Genomic DNA, 23,450 nt, shown 5'->3' on the forward strand with positions numbered 1-23,450 from the left:
GTTTGCTTACTGCGGCGGGGCCTCGGCACTACGGCTCCCGTGGTGCGCCGGGGCGGGCGCGCCTGGCGCACGGTGATGACTCTGGCCGCCCGGCGCAGCCTCAGTGACGATGCCGAGGGGATAACATGGCGGCCGTACGGCAGCGGTGCTGAAGGTGAGGGGTGGGGCGGCAAGGGGAGAGGAAGCCGCTGCGGGCCGGGCCGGGCGGTAAGGGGAGAGGAAGCCGCTGCGGGCCGGGCCGGGCGGTAAGGGGAGAGGAAGCCGCTGCGGGCCGGGCCGGGCGGCAAGGGGAGAGGAAGCCGCTGCGGGCCGGGCCGGGCGGTAAGGGGAGAGGAAGCCGCTGCGGGCCGGGCCGGGCGGCAAGGGGAGAGGAAGCCGCTGCGGGCCGGGCCGGGCGGTAAGGGGAGAGGAAGCCGCTGCGGGCCGGGCCGGGCGGTAAGGGGAGAGGAAGCCGCTGCGGGCCGGGCCGGGCTCTGCTCTCGGGACGGCGGCGGGGAAAGGGGCGCGCGAGAGGGGCGCTTCCCGCCCTTTGCTGGCGCGCGCCGGCCGCCTCCCGCCGCCTGAGGTGTGAGGGAAGGTGAGGACGGCAGCCCCGGGCCCTGCCCTGCGCGTCCCTCGGGCACTGCGGTGGCCGAGGAGCAGAGCTTGGCCGATCAGCGAGCTTCGCGGTCTCTGTCCTTCATCCCCTGGTCCCTGTGCCACAGGAACGGGAACGGGGTGGACTCGGCGTCAGTGAGAGAGCTGCGGGACGGAGGCGAGGGAGAAGGCAGGGAAACTGCAGTCGTTCCTGTTCCAAGAGGGATTCGAGCTGGCCATGTCTGACTTGTGAAGGCGTAACTCATCCACAACGTAAGCAGAGGATCGAGAGGAGTGATCGTTGGGGGTCTGCTTGTTGGAAGAGAGAAGGGAAGATAGTTTTTCGATTTCTGATGAGTAATTTCTAGCCGTGGGAAGCAGTGCCGTTTCTCTGTGAAATAAAGACAGTCGGTTTAAATTGTGTGTTTAGCTCTTGGTAAGATGCTTAGTTGGATAGCTACTGGCACTGGTGAGCCACCCTGATTTATTTGGTTTCTTCCCTGTAGCGCAATGTCCCTGTTGTTCACTCGATCCAACTCAATAATTGCAGTGAAGAAGGATAAAAGACACATGGCTGAGGTAAATGCTTCTCCACTTAAACATTTTGTCACTGCAAAGAAGAAAATCAATGGCATCTTTGAGCAGCTGGCTGCATACATCAATGAGAGCTCCTCTTTCCTGGAAGGTAAGCTCAGTTCTTCAACTGCAAGTGCATAATGGTGCTTTGCCCACATACAGCCCTGCCAAACACAGAGCGAACCCCCTTCATTCATTTAAATGTCTAGTTAGTGAGCTGTGCTCGGGGTTTGTGTTGTTTGGGAGGTTTTTAATAAAGTATACAATTTCCTTTAGGTTTCTTACCTATAATTCTTTATTCCTGCTTAGGCATGTTACTGCTGGTGACCTGTAGCTCATGCCAGTAATTAATTGGCTTTAACGGCTTAAGACGTAGATGATTTTTCAAGGGTGCCGGAGTGTTTGAAGTGTTGGCTGTGTTCTCTGAGGTAGTGCAAAGGATGAGAATGGTTACTAGATAAGAGACCAGCTGATAGAAGTGGATGCAAAATTGCCCGAGATGTAACTGTGTGTGTAAGGATCACCCACGATCTTTGGAACGCAGATAAACCTGTAGTTATGTGTGCTACATCATGGGGAAGCGTTTCACCCAGTACTGAGACAGTGCTTTCTGGAGTTCAGAGACATCCTGTGTTTTAATTGTAGAAACACACAAGAATATCGAGCTTGATCCGGTCACCACAGAAGAGCAGGTTCTGGAAGTCAAAGGCTACCTGTCAAAAGTCAGTGGTATTAGTGAAGTGCTGGCAAGACGACACATGAAAGTGGCTTTTTTTGGAAGGTGGGTCACGTGCTTATTGCCTACACTCCCTGCTCAGTGAGGCCACTGGCGTCTTTAGGATTGTAGGCAGGGAAAATATTTATAGACATGCTGGTGCTGCAGCTCTTGCTTGTAATGTGCAGCATGTCCCTGGTATTAGTCATCTTGTAAGCTGGAAAGAAATGTAGCACCTAATTCTTTGGCTTGGAAGAATTCTTCAAGTGAGAAAATAGAGCAGTCTTTGCCGCCTATGGCAACTAAATCATTTATGCTTCTGCTGCTGCTTGTGTTTGGCGGAATTGCTTTCTGTAAAGGCAAAATGAGTCTACCTGAATCTCAGCAGTCTAGCTATACCATTCTTTAATCTGACTTCAGGACGAGCAATGGGAAGAGCACTGTGATAAATGCCATGCTATGGGACAAAGTCCTTCCTTCAGGCATTGGACACACCACTAATTGCTTCCTGCGTGTGGAAGGGACAGATGGACATGATGCTTTCCTGCTTACTGAAGGCTCAGAGGAGAAGAGGAGTGTCAAGGTACAATTTTCATAAGAGTAAGATGAAGGAGAATAGTGCTTTAGGAGTGCTAGAATAGAGAAAGAACAAGAAAATCTAAAGCACTACAAATAAATTCCATAGTTAAGAATTTTAATAGTTAACAAGTAAAGATGAAGAACAGGTTTACATTAGATGTAAGAAGGGAGAAATGGATCAAGTTACAGGATGGACCTTGTTCATTTTATGAAAAAGAAGGTACTTTTTTTTTTTTGTTAGAGACAGCATGGAGCCATAGCAGTGACTCGTGAAGTTCTGAGCTGCTTGACTGACAGAAGGCACAGTCTTCCTGATAATTCCTCTGTAGCTTTTCTTGACATGAAAATTTCTCAAACTCTTACTGGGAGGCTCATGAAAGTTTTGTGTGTAAAACCTCCCAGCATGATTTGGAGTTGGATTTTATCTTAAACTGTCTATGAGCAGCCCTGAAGGGAACATAATTGTGTTAATGTGACTTAGCATAGAGGAGATGTTGCAAATTACTCATCTGTTTACTAGACAGTAAACCAGCTGGCTCATGCCCTTCATCAAGATGAACTTCTGAATGCTGGCAGCCTGGTCAGTGTAATGTGGCCCAATTCCAAATGTCCTCTCTTAAAGGACGACCTGGTGCTGATGGACAGGTGAGAAATACCTTTCCTTCCTTTGCTGCTTATTGCAGATTAATTACAGAAATGTTTCCAAATATCAATTTAAGAAACATCAAGGAAATTGACCTAGTTCTAATTTATGACACCAACTAAAGTCCTTTGCTGTAGCTGGCAGTCAGTATTGCTTTTGATTGGTACTTCCTTGTAGCCTGTACTCTCTGTCACCTCAGGGCACTGTAGCTCGGACTGGGAAATTAATGCTCTGAAAAGCTGAAGCACAGTTCTTACTAACTCTTTTTATTCTGTTTTTGCTGTATCCACAGCCTGGTAATGTCTTTTCTGTTTTTATTGCTAGCCCTGGCATTGATGTCACTACAGAACTGGACAGCTGGATCGACAAATTCTGTCTAGATGCTGATGTATTTGTTCTGGTGGCAAATTCTGAATCAACATTGATGCAAACAGTACGTTCCAGTCCACTTCAAGTGTCAATCTGGGGAAAAGTTAAAAAAAAAAAAGAAGTCTTAATCCTTAGAGGTTTTGTTTTGTTTTGCTTAGGAGAAACAGTTCTTCCACAAGGTGAACGAACGTCTGTCTCGACCCAATATATTTATTTTAAATAACCGCTGGGATGCATCTGCCTCTGAACCAGAATACATGGAAGAGGTTTGTGATGCATTTAAGTTCCTTCTCTTTAAATAGGTATTAGAGAGTCCATGCTGACTCTGGCCCTTCTGGGTAGCATCATGAAGTGCTGTGCACAATTGCTGTACAGTTTGGGGGTTTTGTACAGTGCAGAGAGAGTATAAACTGGTGAGCAAGACATGACTATTGACATTTCTGAGCTGGTAACCAAGGGTTTCACGGAGGCTCTTGAAGTTGGATCACTTCGATAACCTCCGGAAGATTCCATGAAACAGACAAGTTTTTTCTTACCCTTTTTCTTTTTCGATTTGGTGACAGACCAGCAGAGGGCGCCTGGTTGCTTGCTGTTACCTTTAAGAGACCGCGCATGAAGCAGATTTAACTGCATGTGGGCTTTATCCTGATTATCCCTCAGGTGCGCCGGCAGCACATGGAGCGCTGTACCAGTTTCCTGGTGGATGAGCTGGGTGTGGTGGATCGAGCCCAGGCAGGAGATAGAATTTTCTTTGTGTCTGCAAAAGAAGTGCTGAATGCCAGGATTCAGAGAGCTCAAGGGATGCCAGAAGGAGGTGAGGAAGCCGACAAAAACTTCCCGTTTTCTCAGACTGAAGAAAATAGAGACCGTTTTCTTCCAAAAGGTGGATAAAGTTGGAGTGAGCAGTCCGAACAAAGAGTTGACTTAGCAACACTTTCTGCATTGACTTAAAGATGAAGCAGGAAAGTTTCCTGATGTCCAATGTCTAGTTGCTTTCATAAAACTTAAGAGATTGTTTTCTACTTCGTTCTCCCAGGTGGAGCATTGGCAGATGGATTTCAAGTAAGAATGTTTGAGTTTCAGAACTTCGAGAGAAGATTTGAGGTGAGCATTGAGTGTAAACTTCTGTTTAGATTTTAGTCCTGAAAGGCCGGGGACTAGAGTTTATAAACAGGGAGTGGGGCTGGGTTTTGGAAGTAAATTCTACAGGAAGGAGAAGCTGTGTTAGTTTGCTTCCACCTGCTTCTAACCCTGGGCTGCCTTTTGTGTACAGGAATGCATCTCACAGTCAGCAGTGAAAACAAAATTTGAGCAGCATACGGTGAGAGCGAAGCAGATTGCTGAAGACGTTCGTCTCATCATGGATTCTGTGCACGTTGCTGCCCAGGAGCAGCGGTGAGCAGAGCCAATGCTTGGTTCTTGCATAACTGAAGCTTCTGTCCTGGGAGAAACTTAAGGGAATGAGAGCATTTAAAATGCAAAGCAGAATGCAGCATTTGGCTGGGGTTATGATAGGCACGTTTTTTTTCCCCACTAGAGTTTACTGTCTGGAAATGCGAGAGGAACGGCAGGAACGCTTGGGATTCATTGACAAACAGCTGGAGCTGCTTACTTACGATTACAAGCGGAAAATAAAACAGATCACGGAAGAAGTGGAGAGGCAGGTAAGGAGTATACAGGTGTACATAAAATATACAGAATAAACAGAAAAGGCCTATTCGTTTTTCACAAGTCTTGTGTTGTCTCATTCTTTTCCTGTATGCATTGTAACACAGAGCAGAGATCCACACACTTCTCTGCCATCTTTGTTTGCCTGTCATCACTATAGCGGTTTGCAGTTGGGCAAACTGCACGGTCATAGTGCCTGGAGAAATGCTGACTGAGAAATAAAGGTTTCAGTGGGGGGCTTCTGTCTCTACCAAAGACAACATACAGAAACCTCGTTATCTGCTCTTTCTCTAGGTGTCAAATGCAATGGCAGAAGAAATCAGGCGGCTTTCTGTGTTGGTGGATGAATACCAAGCAGACTTTCATCCTTCTCAAGTAGTTCTTAAAGTTTACAAGAGTGTAAGTGATGTTTGCTATTTACAGGATTCCTGAGTGATTTTAGAAGGCTTGTTTTGCTCTGGGTCAGGAGTTGTCACCTGTTTAAGATGCTTAAAATTCTTCCAACTGAGGTGTGGGTTAAGCTTTTATATTGTGAAAAATCCTTCTTTAGAACATCTCATGTGTTTGGATAGCTTCTGTAAAAAGTGAATGTCTTAAAGAGAAGGAAGAAATGGATGATACTTTTTAATGAAGTCAGTGATAAATTGTTACCATGTGTTACATTGTATAGCTCAAACAGAAGTTTCCCTAGGCCACAGAGTCCAGGTGAGATATTTTTATTTATTTATGCACTGAAGAATGGGGGGAAAAAGCGAATCAATGGTAGAACAGTGGACAAATGGTGTTCTCCAGTCCTGGGAGGGGTGTTTTTAACTGGCAGCCTGCATCTTGGCTATATTTATTTAAAGCTGAGTAACCTTTTCTTTGTGTGTCAGGAGCTGCATAAACACATTGAGGAAGGCCTGGGCCGTAATATGTCAGATCGTTGCTCCAATGCAATCACAACATCCCTGCAGACAATGCAGCAAGAAATGATAGGTCAGTTCAGCAGGCAGCATTTGTCTTTCTCTCTCCTTTAACTGTGCAAAGTAACTAGGCAGATGTTCTGGGTTTCTCTTTAATCTGATGGCTGATGTGCAGCCATCTTAGTTTCCATTTTGATTAGTAATGCTGTTGGGTAGAGACTAGTGCTTTTTCCACTCTGTCTGAGCTCACAAAGTGATTTGCTAATGAATATGTACCGTCGGCATAGTCCCCATTACAGAGAGGAATGACTTTGGATACTTGAGAGAGCCAAGGTCTTAGTGAAATGTGAATGACTTGTAACTAGATGCCTGTCTCAATGCAAACTTTGTTAGGGGTGTGGTGCCTGAACACCTTTAGAATTGGCCTTCAGATTCTGTTTTCCAAGCTGCTGTTGTAAAGTTCAACAGCTACCTGTGAGGATTTAGGAGGGTCCATGGAAAGATTTCCTTCTGGGCTGACCTGAAGAACTAAGAATTGAATAGTAATTCACAATGTATCTCTCGCTTTGCAACACGCTTGGCTTTAGGAAGCTTAGGGTACAAAGAAAAATAACTATGGAGGATGGAACAACCCATAACCAGCCTGATTATGTAATGCAAGTCCAGTTAATTATTGTGAAGTCCACAGGCACTTTTGAGTGCTTCTCTTTTCTGTCTTGCAGATGGTTTAAAACCCCTTCTCCCAGTCTCCTTGAGGGGCCAGATAGACATGTTAATTCCCCGGCAGTGCTTCATGCTCAGCTATGATCTGAACTGTGACAAGCTTTGTGCTGACTTCCAAGAGGACATAGAATTTCATTTCTCTCTTGGATGGACAATGCTAGTGAACAGATTTTTGGGACCAAAGAATGGTCGTCGGGCCTTGATGGGCTATAATGACCAGGTAAGATGCCTGGCTGAATGGTGGAGGTTGAGGTGATATTCACCATTTCAGTGGCTGCTGAAGTCTTTGGTGGGAAGGGCAGTGACTTCCCTTATTCCTTACTTTGTTTCTGTTTTGTCACTGCTTTTCTCATTAGGTTCAACGCCCACTAACTCCAGCAAATCCCAGTCTGCCTCCTTTGCCTCAGGGCTCTATGACCCAGGAAGAACTCATGGTGTCAATGGTGACTGGGCTGGCCTCATTAACTTCCCGAACTTCCATGGGGATCATCGTGGTTGGTGGTGTGGTGCGTCTACAATCTGAGCAGCGTTAGAGAGTATAGTTGGAAAGCGCTTGCACTGCTGAATCCTCTAGAGATTTGCTAGTCACGGACTGTGAAATACCTCCTCATTTCATCTTACATTTGAGTAAAGATACTGGGCTGATTTTGCTTAGCAGCCTTGGAGCCAGAGTCATTGTGACTATAACCCTTTGAAGTATCTTGCAAGATCATTAAATAGGCTCTGATTCTTCTGTGAGAATAAATAAAATGGGGCATTTGTCTTTGCTGATGCACAGAGAAGTCAGAAATAACTAACAAGAACCTCTGATCATGTATATCTTCCCTCCTGGAAGGAGAGGAGAGCACTGAATTTTTAGACAGCGCCTTATTTTTTTCAGAGAAAATCTGCATTTCTACTTTTCTGTCTTGAAAAAAATGAATATTTTGAACCTAAATTCTCCCTAAACTCTGGAGGCATGCGAGATCAAAGTCAAGTTGCATGGTGACTCTAGTTCCTGTTGCAGAAAGAGTCATTTGTAGAGTGCTAGTTCCACACCTGCCTGCTATTCTGGTGTCACAGTGTTCGGAGGGGAGATTGTTGCTTAAGAACATCTTTTACTTCAGAAACAGAGACTCTCTGAACCAGACAAAGTCCCTTTGGCCCTGCGGATGTAACATACATGTTTGCTGGGGAGGTCAACTCATACAGAGCCCCAGTAGTTTAGGTTGGGTATTTTCGTTTGTAGGCAGGACATTGGTAGTGAGGTGTCCGACCAGTGAAGCCACTTGTAAATCAGGGTTATCTGTCTGACTCTTTGCCTGGAATCTAAAGCACACTGCCTCATGCACCACTGCTAGGAGTTCACGTTATTCCTAGATGATGATTGTCTGACTTGTTTTCCCTTGTGCTTCCTTTAGGTCTGGAAGGCTGTGGGTTGGAGGCTCATAGCTCTCTCTTTTGGCCTTTACGGGCTCCTTTATGTGTATGAGCGGCTCACCTGGACCACAAAAGCAAAAGAGCGAGCTTTCAAACGGCAGTTTGTGGAGTATGCTAGTGAGAAGCTGCAACTCATCGTCAGCTACACAGGTTCTAATTGCAGCCACCAAGTCCAGCAGTGAGTTGCCTGTATTCAGCTAAAGCCTTGTCTAAATTGGTTTAGTTGTGTTAGCTTAGCAGTAGTGAGGGGATTGTGAGCTCTAGCTGGATTGGATGATCTCAGAGGTCTCTTCCAGACTCAGCAGTTCTATGATGCTATGTAATTCTTTGGGTTTCTTGTTCTTTGGGGTTTTTTTAATGATATTCCCTGTTAAAGCAAGATAAATCTGCGTATTGAGTTTTGGATTTCAAAACATGTAACAATGTATGTATTTTAAAATATTACCATTTTTTGAATCATTGATGTAGTATTTGGGTGCTGTTAAACACTGTTCTTAATGTTCTTCTGTCTCAAATCAAGTTGTTGTGATGCTCTAAAGCATTCTTGTCCAGAAGTGGAAAAGTGAACATCTGAGTCAATATCATCACTATATATCAAAAGGTTGTATTCCTTGAATTTACTGCTCAATCTTATTTTCCATCATATCCAACCATTCTTGTTTCAGAGAGCTTGCTGGAACATTTGCTCACCTGTGTCAACAAGTGGATGTCACACGGGAGAATCTTGAGCAGGAGATTTCTGCTATGAATAAAAAAATTGAAGTTCTGGATTCACTGCAGAGCAAAGCAAAACTGCTCAGGTGAGATTTTGTTATCCTACAGACATAGATATTTGCACGCAGTTGGTTTTTTATGCGGTTGTCCCAGGATGTTCAGATTGGGGTGTACTTGAGTGCAGTCCTTCCGCCATAGTGTTTGATGTGCACACATCAGCATCTTTCCCTAACAAGCTTCCCTACCCTTTCACTGTGTACTTTCCCATGTACTGTTGACAGTCTTTTAAACCTTCTGTCTCACATAGCACCTTTTTTTTTCATGTTTCTGGTTTGGTTGGAGTTGCAGTTCCTTTACATCTATCACAACATACAGTTTTCTACTCCTCAAACTTACCCAGGCTATTAGAAAATTATGCACAGACTTACTCTTGCTTTTATGTAATGTTTTTCTTCACACTGCAAAGGCTGTCAGGTGAAAATTTTCAATCATTCCTTATCTGCACAGTAAAACCAGTGTTAAACTGTGAACAAGATCTCGTTTTGAACTTCAAAGCCTAGGGACTGTTAGCAGGCAGGTGTTACTGAGCTGAGGAAGGATGAGGGATGATAGCAGCACTTTGGAATGAGCCTCTGGCCCTGCCATTCACTTGTTTTAGCCATGCTTCTTTCAGGTGGGTTTGAGAAGAACTGTTCACCTAACAGAGACTTTCTGTCCTTGCAGGAATAAAGCGGGTTGGCTTGACAGTGAGCTCAACATGTTCACACATCAGTACCTGCAGCAAAGCAGATAATGTGGGAAGAAAAGAGAAGCAACAGTGATTCCCTTCAGTGCTCTCTTAATTACTGCAGAGAATATGGTGGGTGATGGAATTCCCTAAAGGGAGCGAGCAAAAGCCTGTTGCTGTGTGAACAATAGGATTCTGCTTCCCTGTTTCATGTCCCACCTCTAAACACTAGCTGTTTATAACTCTTCTTTTTCATTCTTGTGAGACCAGGCTACTTGAGAAGGAGTGTGTGCTTCGTACATTGACAAGGGGCTTCTTACAGCTAAACTAAGTACAGTAACAAATTTAAATCAAGCAAATGAATGTTTGCCAGGTTAAAAGTTGTTCTAACACATCTCAATGGAGCTGCTCATTTTACTTCATGCAGATAAAATTTCTGACTTCCAAGCCCCAGGTTGCTGTATGTGTTAGAAGCAGCTGTGTGTGCCCAGACGTACTGATGGTTTCACAATGCATTTGTAGCCCCTGCAGGCCTATCTCCTAGGTTAAGATTCCCTTACTCTAGAACACAAAAGAGAATCACCTATTTCTGTCAGTATGTTTAAACCTATGAACAAAACCAGTCTCTTTCAGAGGGACTGAGACTTTGCTTTGGTTAACCTTATTGTCTTTGGAGTTAGGATCTTCCTCTTAAGAGCTCTTTGATGGTGCAGTCTGGCCCACTTCATACTAAAGACACATAGTTTGTGAAGATGTAACTAGCTCCTGTGAAGGAGGTAGTCCTGGTAACTTGACAGCTTGTTGAGGAAGACAAATAGGAAGGAAAAGCCAGTTGGCAGAATCCGATGAACTGCCTTAGGAGAGGAGTTGATGAATGTGAGGTTTTGTTGAAAATGCACAGCTATGTTTCTGGAAGCAAGCTCTAGGAATTCCATTACCACTATTTGGCCACAAGGACAGCGTGTGGATTACAAGCTGTAAGAGATTTTGCTTCACACAGAGTTCCCATAGGCTGTTAGAGTCCATGCAGTGATAGGATTTGATATTCTTCTTCTGTTAAAGGGATGAGAATGAGCTGGCAAGTGCAGCTCCTCTGGGGCTGGGGGTAGGCCTGCCCCTTATATTTCATACCAGGGCAAGAATGAGTTACGGCAGCTTACTTTTTAAAGACATTCTTTATTTGAAAAGAAATTAAAATATTAATTTTGTTTTGCCCTGAAGCAGTTTTGAATTTGGAGTATAAGATTTGGAATTTTTAAGAACTTGAGTCTCTTTGTAGGATTCAGTAGAGGAGAAATTCCCATTGACTTCAGCAACACCAGGATTAGGTTCCTGTGTTGCGAAATTTCATTTCCTCTTGGTCAGTCATTATTTTGCCGTGTGTTGGGTATGACCTTTCTGTTCCTCACAAAAATGTCTGATGAATCCAGAATCAGATTCTGTAGTTTTGAGGTCAGTGACAACCCAAATATGTTCAGCATCACAACTTCAGAGAATATGGGTTATCTTAGAGCAATGGGGTGAATTTTCTTAATGACAGTGAGACTTTTCAGTTGATGGTATTGGCTGGCCTTAGGATTTCTCCTTTATGCTCAGGTGTGAGTATATGTGCCTGTGACAAGTCCGCTGTTGTGTGTGCCGTGAAAGTTCCAGAAAGAAGCTACCTGTTGGATTAAAAATAGTGAAATATCAGTAAGTACTTCTGGCTGTTCTGAGATTTGTAGTAAGGCTTGAAGTATCCTGATTGTGTAGGAGCTGATAGTGAGACTTTTTAAAGTCCTTGGAATGCAAGAAGCAAACACCTTTCATTCCAGCAGACAGCTTTGAATCCAACCCAGACTGAAAAGCCACTTTCATCAGAGGATTTCACTGACCTTGGTCAGTTTCCTCAGGCAACCATCACGACATAAATATGCTTAGATGGAATCTGAGGATGAGTAAGACAGAAGTTTGTGTCCTTGCTTCTGGAAATGTGTTCTCTGGGCTTGTGGTGAAGTCTGCTGGAGTCAGTGGAGTCATCCACTCTTGCTGTGTTGCAGATATCACGTGAATCAGGTCAGATCTCTCAGGCTACTGCATACACATTTATAATAAGCTGTGTGCTGTGCCTTTGAGGTAAAACACTGAGCACACTCCTGATGCACCAGGAAATTGTCATCTCCAGGTAGAGGGAGATGATGTGTTGCTGCTCAGCAGCTCTAAGCTACCTGAAATGCTGACCTTGCTTTTGAAGACGTGATGTTAGCATCTCTTCAGCAGGCCTTTAGAGGAAATGTGATAAGTGAGCTGATCTTTAAGCCAGTATCTGATCTGTAAAGGGAAAAGAGATTGATGTATTCTCAGAATCTGGTGTCTTGCCAATGTGCGTTTCTGACTGGTTCAGATTTCAGTGGTGTAGGCATTCTCACTGCAGTGCTGAAACTCAACCAAGAGAGAGAGAAAGAACCCCTTGAATTTTTTAAGAAGCAAAACTGCTAACATAGAAGGGAAGAATTTTTAAATATGTGTGTAACCCTTGTCCCTAGAAGCCTGAATGATCAAGAATCAAACTTCTAACAGAAAGGCCCATGAGCTGGATTCCTCTTAAACAAAATACAGCTGCACCTCTTTAATGCAGAGTGGTGGAGGAATAGGAATGAACACTACCAAGCAAAGATGCTGTTCTCTTCCGATTTTCATTACATGATCAATCAGGCCTTAGAACAGGTGATTCCAAAACCACTCAGCCCCAAACTCTTAGTAAAGAAGGTCAGCTAAATGCACTTTATCTTATTGCTGCTACTTGTTTCTTTCTTATGTTGACGGAGCTCTTCAAAGTACTCTTACCAGTGAGTTTTCTCTCTGCTGTATTTAAGGTGATAAATTTGCATGAATTATTCCTGTATCAATGCTGTAAACAATGGAAACCAAAATAAAAATTAATTGGAAAGAGTTCTGGACGTCATGATGCGAAGTCTTGTAAGTACAACACAGGCAGGTGAGCTGTGCTGGGAATTTAAGGGTTGGCAGCTGTGACCTTTGCTTTGTCTGCTCACTGGAAATTCACATGGGGACTGATGGTGCTGCATTATGTGATCAGAAGTTTGAGGGATTCTTTCTGAAGTTACATTTAAAATCAGTTTCTTGAGAATATTGTAAGAACTAGTGGCCAGCAGCAGGTCCTGCGTTGAAGTGGGCTGACATGGGGTGCGTGAGCATGCTCAGGCGATAGGATATGCATGCTCGAAACGGCAGATCCCCCTGGTAAATGCTCCTGGGGCTACTGGCGCAGCTAGGGAGCGAGGCCCCATCAGACTACGACCTCTGGCGATTTAATGAACCCTAAAGATGGAGTTTTGCGGCCGCTATTCTGGATGCTCCAGTCCCTGCCCGGCCTAGGCCCCCTGGACACCTCCCCCGCGGCCCAGGGGCGGGCCGGGCCCGGGCCCTGCGCATGCCGGGAGCCGCGGGGCGGGCCCAGCGCGGGAACGCCCGGGACGGGGTCGCCCGGGGAAATCCCGGAGGTGTTGGAGAGAGGGGGGACCCCCCCGGCCGCGGGATCGCCGTGCGCCTCGGAGCAGGTGGGCCCGAAAATCGGAGTCGGCGTGGGATGAGCGCAGGGCGGTTGAGCGGCGAGGTTCGCAGCTCTCCGGAGGCTGCTCGCCTGGCCTGTACGGCGAGGAGGAGCGTTCAGCGTTGCGTGCCCTTCCTCCTTGGCGAGGGAATGCAGCCACCGCGTCTGCGCGGAAACAGCGCTGGGAAGCTCCGCGTGGGTGTTGGGCCACTTTCCTGCGGTCGTGAGCGTTCTTAGCTCCGAGACAACCATTATTTTTAACTGCCAGAAGCTAAGCTGCTTTCTGCAAGTGATTCAGGCTAAAGCACTTCTTGAGCCTCTGAGGTTGAGCATAAAGGATTAACACCTTCCTGTCGATTATGCGAGTAACTCCTAGGGAGGTTCGGATTGGAATCCATAAGACAGTTTTTTCACAATGAGAACAGTTAGACTTTGGAAAAACTTCCCAAGGGGTGGATTCACTTACACTGGACAGTTTTAAGGCTCAGCTTGACAGGGTGCTGGGCCTTCACATTTGAGCTATTATCACCTAGAAAGGTTGGACCAGATAATCCTTGGGTTCCTTTCCAACCTGGCATTCTATGATTCTATGCTGAGAGTGGATTTCATCTGGTAAAACTCTTCCAGAAAGTCCCTTGACTAACGTTATTTCCAGAGTATTTGCTTTCCAGTTGGAGAATGCTGTTAGTTCGTGCTGTGAATGCCGTGAGAACTCCTGTGATCTTAAATGCGATGCCTCAAGAGTGGTATTTTTATGTCTGGCAGTGCACCTCTCATTTCTTGTAACAAAAAGAACTGTAGTTTTTCAGTTGCTAGAACTACTCTTTCTCCCTCATTATGCCTGCTGTACTGCACATGTGTTTGATTCCTCATGCCCAGTTGCCAGGGTAGCAGACACAAAAACATATCCAGTGAGCTTTGGAGACAAATTTAGGGATCCTTCCAAGAGAAGGATCCTAGAAAAGCACGTAGTTGAGAACAAAACTAATCACTCTAGACAAAAGCAGTGGGAGTTTGGGTTTAGGATTTGGTTTGCTTTGTTTAATAAACCACTTTCTGGAAATCCAGAGGACCCTGTGACGTGAAACAGAATGGCAGCCTTCCAGTCAAACCAAGCTTTATTTATCTAGTTATTAACCATTTTTTCCTCCTTTTTTTAATTAAAGGGCTTCAACCATTGGTGATTAATGTGTAGGATTGGAATTGTCTAAGCCATAGTCCTGAGTCATAACAGTCTTTTGGAGTGGTCCTGCCTGGGAAACATGGAGGACAGTTTTGACTCATTTGATTGTAGTAAAAATATTCGTATTTAGAACTTACAAAGTTCCCAGTATTGTCACAGTGTGAGTTTTGATGCTCTAAAAGAACCTTACAGCAGAATTTTATGGTAGTCCTAAATATTGGCCTCTGAATCCAGTGCTGTTTACTTGGCTTTTTGATGTGACTTTTTTCATGTTCACAGTTTCCACTGTCAGAGTGTCTTGTCTCTGTTCAGTCAGCTATCAGCTTCTGGGTGTCAAATATTCAGCAGCACAACCAAGGGGAGAGAATTGCACAGTGGTGCTAGTTCTGAGTGTGCAGGGTTGTAAGACTGGCTGATTTCTCAGGAGCAGTGATCAACACTCCCAACATTCCAAGAGCTGTAAGTGATTTTTTTTTAATGTAAAGTCCCCTGAAAGTGGTTTCTTCTGGATCTGCTTCTTCACTTAATGTTTCTGGTTATGTGGTTCACCCTTCCTCTGGCGTTACAGGAAAGTGATTTCATAGGATGGAGTTGGAGCACCTGAAGAGGCTGCGTCAGGCCAACCAGGACCTTCTGCAGAGGCTGAGAATGAAGCAGGAAGAGATCAGGAAAAGACTTCCCAGCAAGCCATGCTCTCCAGCATCTCTTCATAACGTAGCAGCTACTGAAAGATCTGTCCCCTCGCCCACGAGACGGGTATGTGTTGTGTCTGTGCAGGAAGTGCTGGGGAGCAAATGGTCTGTGTATGATAAGCTGCAGCAGTGGTAAAGGAGACACACAGACCTGGAGGATTTGGCAGTATGGGGAATATGGACTCTGTTGGAAAAATAGCTAGACTTGTTTATTGTTTATCCTGTGGTCTCCAATGTGTTCTCCTTGCAAGATGTTCAGAGATCAGGTCCTGCCTAAGAAACTTTGGTTTCATAATCCAAGATTGTAATGAACATTGTGGAACATAATCCTTTTATTTCTTCAAAGCACAAAGGCTGAAATTTAGCAGTTCCTCAAGTTAGGAAAAGCTGCATTTAGCTGAAAATTAATCCTTTTATTATCTTCTCCAAACACTTTGTGATGTTTCATTAACAAGGATTTGGGGGGAGGTTCTCCACAGGAATTTAAAGCATAAGCAGACCAGAGTGAAAAGTTGACTTTCTTGCTGAGTAGTATGTCCTCATGAAAGGTATTTGTAATGTGAGTGATGCAATGTGGAGAGTCTCTGTCTTTACAGGAAGAGAATCAGGTTGCTGCTGTGAAGCCTTCAGCTGACCCTGCAGTGTTGGTGTCTGTGGAACCTGGAGGTTTGGCAGCCAGAGCAGACCTCTGTTCATCTCTGAAACACAGCAGTGATGACGGAGAGCTACAGCAGCAACAAGCGAAGATGCAGGAAGCAATAGGCTTGGATTCCAGCATTCCTGAGAAAGAGAAGGATGTTATGCCAGTGTCTGCCATCTCTGTGTGTGACAGAGAAAGCTTTGGAGTGGACAGGGATGGCTGTGCTCAAAGATGTCCAGAGAAAGAATCCTTCCTCCCAGGACATGGAAAGGACAGCAGAGAGTCTGCTCTGCTAGATGGTGACCATGAGAAAAAACAGCTTGAAAGTCCTCTGGCCTCATCACTGAGTGGAACACAAAGTGAAGAGACCAGCAAGCAAGATGTGGTCATTGGAGAGCCTATAATCCATAAATCAATCTTGGTGACTTCTCGGTCCAAAGAGTTGAAGGTAAATGGAGAAGCCAATCCCTTGCTGATTTGCATAAGTCAGTAGGTGGGGATGGGGAGAAAGGGTCAGGAGAACACTATTTGCCCTGTTCACACAGTGCAAGATGAGGTCAGATCTATTCCCAACCTTAGCAGCCAGAGCTGTTGGCAGTTTGTTCAGGCCCTGCTTTCCTTAGCACAGAAAACTGCAGCACTGCCCTGTCATTTGCATACATGATTCCTCTGCCCAGGGGGGAGAGCCTGGTGAGTGCTGCTGCTGCCAGCTTCTTTCCGTACATGAAGGAGGCTGTTGCCGTGCTCAGCCTCCACAGCATGGGTGGCCTGATGGCTGGGGATATGTGTTGCAGGGAAGACAGCATTGTGTTTAAAGCCCTGAAAAACGCTGCCTTAGCCTGCACTGGTCCCCTGCTTCCTCTTTCTGTTTGATGAACTTGGAAGGCAATGTCTGGAGGGCATATGAGGGCATATTACTGTACAGGCATAGGTAGAATCCAGCCTCAAACTAAGCCACAGCTGCCCTGTTTGAACAGCTGCTAGTTCTCTCCTAAGCTGCACCTTTTGAGCATCCTGCTAGATGTGTAGTGAGTCTTCATGAATTGTTTTCTTCCCAGAAGGAAGCTGGCCGTGTGACTTTTCAGTCTGACCCTGAGCAGTATGCCATACCTGTGAGCAGCTGGTCTGCAAGGCCTTTCCTGGGCTATGACTGGATTGCAGGTGAATCCTAAACCTGGTGCAAGCCTCTCAGCAAAGTGTGGCAGTGAGGAGTTAAAACCCAGTTTACAGCCCCTTTCACTTGAGGTGTGACAGAACTGCAGACATAGAGCCCACTCAGCAGGCCTTAGTAGAGGAGCTGCAGTTCTGACAGAAGCTGTTCCCTGTCCATTTAGAGGTACCTGTGTTTCCATGGAAGAGGGAATTTGGCAGTGCTGTGGGAATCCAGGCAATAAGTGGCAAAGCTGAGTGGTGTCAGAGGTGACCTAAATTAATTAATGCAATAAGGGACCCAAGCCACATGTTAAATCTACCTTGACAAGATGGCTCTTCTCATTATCTATTCTGGTCCTTCAGACCTTTGCTGTTTTAATTGTTTGGTGTGAGGCTTGCTTTGCTACTCTCCCAAATGTGGTAAATCCTTGAACTTTACTCTTTCCTTGATGTTCTCAGGGGTCCTAGATACAAACTTTTCAGTAACAGAAAAATCTGACCAATACTTTGCTGAGCTGCAGGAGTTCCGACAGGCCAACAAAGACATGTGTATTCGTGAGCAGCACACAGAGTAAGTGGACATGGGAAAGGGCTGAAGTAGCTTGTATCCTTCTAGAGTAGAATCACAGAATCAACCAGGTTGGGAGAGACCTTCAAGATCATCAGTCCAACCTATCCCCCAGCCCTATCCAGTCAACCAGACCATGGCACTTAGTGCCTCATCCAGGCTTTTCTTGAACACCTCCAGGGACGGTGACTCCACCACCTCCCCGGGCAGCCCATTCCAATGCCAATCACTCTCTCTGTGAAGAACTTCCTCCTAATATCCAGCCTATACTTCCCCCAGCACAACTTGAGACTGTGTCCCCTTGTTCTGTTGCTGGTTGTCTGGGAGAAGAGACCAACCTCCACATGAGAAGTATAGTCTGTTTGGAGAGGGGAATTGTAAGGGTGGCTTTGCAGGCTTATCATAGAATCAAGCAGGTTGGAAGAGACCTTCAAGCTCATCCAGTCCAATCAATCACCCAGTCCTATCCAGTCAAATAGACCATGGCACTAAGTGCCTCATCCAGTCTTTTCTTGAACGTCTCCAGTAACAGCAACTCCACCACCTCCTTTATTTGCCTCCCAGTCAGAAATGTATGCTGCATCCTGTCGCTAACTGATTTGTTTGCATGTTTCTTTAGGCCTAAGGCTCTGGATGACCTAATTCCTGACCAAGAGCTAGATTTGATAACCAGTTTCCATAAGTGTAAGATCACTTTCTTTCTAACCCAATTCTGTGGACAAACTGAGCAGTCTTTGCCTGTTGTTTTGAGAGTGTCCCATGTCATGCAAGAGTCAGGAGAATGTGTTGGTTTTGGCTGCAGCTCCTAAACCAGATTCAGCTTCAGCTTCCTGCTCCAAAGATACATTTGGGTCTTCCAGGGATCCTTTCTCAGTCAGCATCATCTTACTTTGCAGGATTTCTTGTAACTGGGTAATGTTCTCCTTTTAAGTTGAGGAGGCTGAAGTTTTGGGTTTGCGTTTTAGGAACCTCTTTGGGGGCGGGAAACGTAAAAGATGTTTCAGGAAAAGCAGCTTTTTCTATTGCTTGCATGTGTGGCACTGTGGCATAGCTTTGTTGGCTGTGTTGGAGCTTCTGCCAAAATCCCATGGTGGGTTGTTACTTTCTGGCAGGTGTTTACTGTTACCGATTAAACCAGCGCCTCTTCACTGTCCCTGTGGATTTGGAATCTGCCTGCCCCATCTGTAAGATCCCACGTGCTCAGCGGCCCCCAGGGACACTGGAAGAGCCAGCCTATGTCAGGTGGATAATGATTATTGCTTTGGAATATGCAGAACTCAAAGAAGGATAGGGAAGAAAAAGCTGATAACATGAGCAAGAAAACAGAGTCAGAATAGTCCTGCAGGAGGTTGCAGAGATATCTCTTGTTTCAAAACCCCCTACTCATCTTGTCCATAAGTAGAAACAGTTTTGAAGCCAGTGAGAAATGCATGTTTTATCTGACTTCTGTCCAGAACCTGAATGTACATGGTGTCTCGTGCCCTGATCCAGAACTGTTTGGCTTGGTCCACTTTGGGATTAGACTCTTGAGGGAAGGTGTGCAAATTTCCTCTGCCTTGCTGAAGGTGTAGACAATGATTTCCCTTCTGTGGTTGCAGGGTCAGCATTCCCAGGGCTACCCTTAAGCCTGCCTACAAATACAAAGCCCACCGTAGGAAGAGCTTTGAGCCAGCAGACAATCTAGCATTACCTTCGGTAAGTTGCCATCTCCTGCCTGGTACTTGTGGCACAGCCCAGGCTGGGCATTGCTTCACTGTGCAAGAAGGAAAGAGAATCTGTGCCTCATTCTCCTGGCAGAGTTTTCACCAAGATTGCTGATCTGCTTTACTGGGATAATAAGAGAGACCATTGGTGCGGGCTTCTGAGTTCATAACTTTGTGTAACTGGCAGAAAGTATGTGATACGTCTCCAGATGCTTTACACTGAGAAGAGGAAAGTGCCATATGGAGCTGGGTACTTTGGAGCGTGATTCAGTTGACTTATTTCAGGCACTGACCTTTCAACACAATGAAGTGTACCAAAGAGTGCCAGTGATGCCCTCCAATGAAAGATAAGCTGCTGTGAGGTATTCACAGCATATAGGAGCCAGGCAAAACCAGAAGTGGCGAGGGTGGATTTAAAATTGTTTTTGTAGGGCTGGTCCTGTATCCCAGACAATGCTGCAGGCTGCATTACTAATCAGACCTAGCCCTGGCCTAGGAATTTCCAAGGAAGAGGTGGGAAGAAGCCTGGTTTTGAGGTTTAGGGTACTGGATGAGTCAGCTGAGACAGGTTCAGAGAGGTCAGATACTTGAGTTCACAAAGCAGGAGGTTGGTTTAGAAAGGTGGAAGGAGGGGATAGCTGTGCAGTTTTGCTTCATTACAGAAGCCATATCAGACTCCTCAAAAATTAATGAGTTACCTGCTAAAACCTACCTGTGTGGAAGTCATTATTTGGAACTAACAGGTCACAATAGAGTAAAAAAGGGTAAAGCACTCCAAGGCAGCATTCCCATCTCTTTTCACAGCATTGCCTGGCTGGCTGGGAAAATACCATCCCTTCCAGCACTCCCACGCACAGCAGTTTGGATCTGCGAGCTTCGCTGGAAGAACAACCCTCTCACTATTCTGCTCTGGTAAGAATAGCCCTGAGAGAGAGTCCCTGGAGATGCTGGGAACTGCACAGATGGGATTTGCAATCCTGTCTCTCTAAAGGGCACAATAATCATGGATGGCTGAGCAAACCATAGTTCCTGGAAGATAATTTGCTCATCTCCACAAGCAAACATTTTCCTTCTGCTGCTGTGTAGACTTGTGTGCAGACAACATGCAGCTGGCGGAGAGGCAAAAGCCTGTCCAGCTCACCAGTCTTCATCAAAATGGGGAAAGTCACTTTGGCATTCTTTGATTAACAGCCTCTTCATTTGGATTCCAGAGCTCAGCGTCCTGAGTGCCAGGCAGAACCAGAACTGACCAGATTCTGAACCTGACCTACCCGACACACTTCACATCTCAGAGTGCTTCTCAGCAGAGGGAGCAAAATGAACTTGGACGCTACAAAGCAGCTCTAAATTTAAGTGTGACAGCCTCACCTTGTGAGCCACTGACTTTCATCACCTTGGGGAAGGGATAGGCACAAGGGGTGCAGACCACTCTGGATAAAAATAAATCTTTGCACAGATTGTTCCTGGTTTTCATAGTTGTGTGTGTACAGGGACAGCCAGCACACAGAGAGAAGAATTTGTACATCCAGATGATTTTTTTCACTTTGCTTTTTTGCAGCTACTTCTAAGCAGATGCATGAGCTGGATATGGTTGGATAAAGAGATGTGTATAACGTGACCAGCTGGTATGGCAGGACAGCCGTAGTGACATCTGCCATCTCAAGTAAATAAGCCAGAAGAGAGTAAACTCTGGATGCCAGGGTGAGGAATTGGCTCATAAATGCCAGGTTCAGTGGAATTCACAGAAACATGTTCATTTCCAAATTAAAGTGATTCAGTAAGGCCTTAGAGTTACTCAGTGATTTAGTTAAAACAAAAAGAAATCCACTTAACTTTTCGGTGCCCTAACACACTGCAGGGTGCATTAAATCAGAGTAAATATAAGTGTGAAAATGCACCTTAAATGAGATTTTTATTCATCACAAAGCTATGTAATGCCTTACAGTGTCTGCAGATCATGTTTGCCCATCTTTTCTAAGCCTGTTGGAGATAAACAAAAATCCATTTTGGAGTTTTTAAATTGTACCAAGACAAAATGTATTATATATGTGATACTTTTGAACTTTGCAGGCCCATCTTGTTTTCATTGTCTAAAACAGTGAAACCGATGTTTTATTTTGCCTTGTGTAAGCCTGAAACAGAGGTTCCTGTCTCAAATTTATTTCTGGGAGTTAACTTGACAGAAGGAATTTGGTTCACACCAGTGATATTTTCAGCTTCTTGGCATTCACTCTTAGGTATCAGATACATCATTTATTAAATCAAAGGTATGAATAGACTTTTTTAAGCAAGGAGAGGAATATTGCAAGTTTGTGAATGTCTGTTCTGAGTAGTGCCCTGTTCACTGTGTAGTTGACAGTACAAAGATTTTTCTGCTGGCCAGCTTGAGCTTCTCCTCCCATTCATGATTATTAAGGATTTTGCAGCTGAAGCATGGGTGATGTTGATACATGATCCCAAATCTGATTTAGAACTCTTTGCAGCTGCTCTCTGGAAGAGAGGTGGTCTGGAAGTGAGTGAACTCATGGCTCTAACTGGGAAATTTGGCCATGGACGTGCGCCCTAGTAAGAAGGTGAATCACGAGCAGCCACGCTTGTGATCACGCCCTCACTTCAAGGTAGAGTTACCAGAAAGGTGTTTGCTCTGATTCCCGTGCCCTGCACATGAACATCTGTGTGCCCCTGTCAACTGTCTTCTCACAAGCACTCTGCTGAGGTCTGTAGGGCTGTGTGCCAAGCTCAAAGTGTGGCTGCTAGTTGAGTTCAAGATAGCAACATTGCAGATCCTCATTAGTTTAATTTGAACAGCAGTAATGTTAGAATAACAGCAACAAAAAAAGTCATTTATAGAAAACGAGGTCATGCTTTATGAGAAACAGATTCTGGTTTTATTTTTGGTACTAAATATGAGATGAAGTCCCAAGGCAAAAGATGCAAAAGAAGCTTTGTCCAGGCTAGAGTAACCAATGAGTAACAGGCCTGTACAAGCTGCCTTTGGACTACGTGCTGTGAAGAGTAGTTTGGGTGTGGATAGGTGAATGAGTTAGTGTACTGTGCTGTACAAGGTTATACATAGTGACTTTGTCCTGCAGTCACTATAAGGCATAATCCAGGACAGTCACCCTCCCACATGAGAGGGTGTGCTGAGACGTCACCCCGGGGCATCTTGGAAAGCAATAGTGGCTGAAAGTTTGCATTGCAGCCAGCCTTAAAGCAGCTTCTGCACTTGGACCGTGGACTTTGCTGCAGCCTGAGCTGTGGTGGAGTCGGTGCTGGATTCTGCACTTCCAGGGGAGGACAGGGGATGGGGGTAGAGTGCGGACATCTCACGATTAGGTGCTTCTTGCTGCCGGTACGTTGTAAGAATTAAGATCAAGAGCCTTGAATGAATGTGGTGCTGGTTTATTCATTCTCTCTGGCATGTCAAGGAACGACTGGCTCCAGAGCCCTCAGGTGAAATATCTGCATGAACTTGCTTTTTGAATCGTTTGGAGACTGACTTTTGCCATTTTCATCTCTTTGCAACTTGCATTTTCAAAGCCCAGATGAATTTGTTTTCAGAGTGTATCAAATCTGAAAACAAGATAATTCCTGCCCCTTCAGAGTTCAAGACCTTAGTTTCATCAGTTTGCTAGGTTATGGCAAACCAAACATGAGGACTTGGTTTTCTGCTGCAGCTAGTGTGTTCCACTGGTTTCTGCAAAGCACAACCAGGTTGCTAGGCAGAGGAAGATAAACCCCTAAATGTCAGTTGAAATGCTCAGCTATAATCATACAAGAAAGTTTTACAGTCTTTGAACAAACTGTCCTGAAATTCTTTCTGTTGTTTCTTTCACCAAATTTATTCCATATGTCCCAACTGTCTTTCATTTGGTGTCAGCAAAGGGAAGTTCTTTTTGCTTCCTTTAATGGCTAAGCTTTAGAAATGTCAGCTTTTTGATGAGGAAAACCAGAGTACCAAAAAAGGAGCTAAGTCACCCAAAATCTCTTCCAGTACTGGTTGCTAATGACGCCCGTGCGTTTTAACCACATGGCCAGTCTTGCCCAAATGTCCTTACTTTGTTTTTTGGATTAAAATGTATAGAATAGAATTGGAACTCTTGATGCCTTATCAATTCCCTTGTTTTTGTTTTGCTTCCCTGGCATGTTCACGGAGCACGTTTCGGTTGCAATGATAGCATTAGCAGTGAACGAATGTGAAATATTTGCAGAGAGGGAGGTTAACAAGGAAGGCTCAGGCGTATCTCGGTGTTGTTTTGGACTGAGTAAGATTGTTTGCCTTTCCAGTAACAGAGATCCAGAATTCACTAGTGTTTGGATTTGTATGTGTATAAATGTGAACAGG

The 23,450-nt window shown here is 45.1% G+C and overlaps 2 protein-coding genes across 6 annotated transcripts; both read left to right on the top strand.

Moving 5' to 3' along the window:
- Positions 1–61: 61 nt before the first annotated feature.
- MFN2 (mitofusin 2) lies at positions 62–12,545 on the top strand. Of its 3 annotated transcripts, none has more exons than XM_064172235.1 (19): positions 62–154; positions 705–849; positions 1,083–1,261; positions 1,798–1,933; positions 2,288–2,450; positions 2,967–3,091; positions 3,414–3,522; positions 3,617–3,724; positions 4,119–4,272; positions 4,495–4,562; positions 4,732–4,853; positions 4,996–5,122; positions 5,421–5,525; positions 6,002–6,104; positions 6,754–6,974; positions 7,111–7,260; positions 8,155–8,351; positions 8,839–8,973; positions 9,611–12,545. In XM_064172235.1, the coding sequence occupies exons 3-19, from the start codon at positions 1,087–1,089 to the stop codon at positions 9,678–9,680; spliced, it is 2,268 nt and encodes a 755-aa protein (XP_064028305.1). In that variant the 5' UTR covers positions 62–154; positions 705–849; positions 1,083–1,086; the 3' UTR covers positions 9,681–12,545. The 3 variants fall into 3 exon arrangements, with proteins under 3 accessions (XP_064028305.1, XP_064028307.1, XP_064028306.1); XM_064172237.1 differs by lacking the exon at positions 62–154 and adding an exon at positions 190–207; XM_064172236.1 differs by lacking the exon at positions 62–154 and adding an exon at positions 264–435.
- A 499-nt stretch (positions 12,546–13,044) lies between these two features.
- MIIP (migration and invasion inhibitory protein) lies at positions 13,045–20,565 on the top strand. 3 transcript variants are annotated; one of them, XM_064172243.1, is made up of 11 exons: positions 13,045–13,174; positions 14,630–14,809; positions 14,919–15,106; positions 15,639–16,130; positions 16,741–16,843; positions 17,294–17,405; positions 18,022–18,086; positions 18,515–18,644; positions 19,001–19,097; positions 19,910–20,061; positions 20,098–20,565. In XM_064172243.1, exons 3-11 carry the CDS (start codon positions 14,936–14,938, stop codon positions 20,129–20,131), a joined length of 1,356 nt encoding a protein of 451 aa, XP_064028313.1. In that variant the 5' UTR covers positions 13,045–13,174; positions 14,630–14,809; positions 14,919–14,935; the 3' UTR covers positions 20,132–20,565. The 3 variants fall into 3 exon arrangements, with proteins under 3 accessions (XP_064028313.1, XP_064028314.1, XP_064028315.1); XM_064172244.1 differs by having other exon boundaries at positions 13,049–13,174; positions 19,910–20,017; positions 20,297–20,565; XM_064172245.1 differs by having other exon boundaries at positions 13,057–13,174; positions 19,910–20,017; positions 20,317–20,565.
- Positions 20,566–23,450: the final 2,885 nt, after the last annotated feature.

The sequence above is a fragment of the Pogoniulus pusillus genome, chromosome 36 (assembly GCF_015220805.1).
Source record: "Pogoniulus pusillus isolate bPogPus1 chromosome 36, bPogPus1.pri, whole genome shotgun sequence".
NCBI classification, from domain to species: Eukaryota; Metazoa; Chordata; class Aves; order Piciformes; family Lybiidae; genus Pogoniulus; species Pogoniulus pusillus.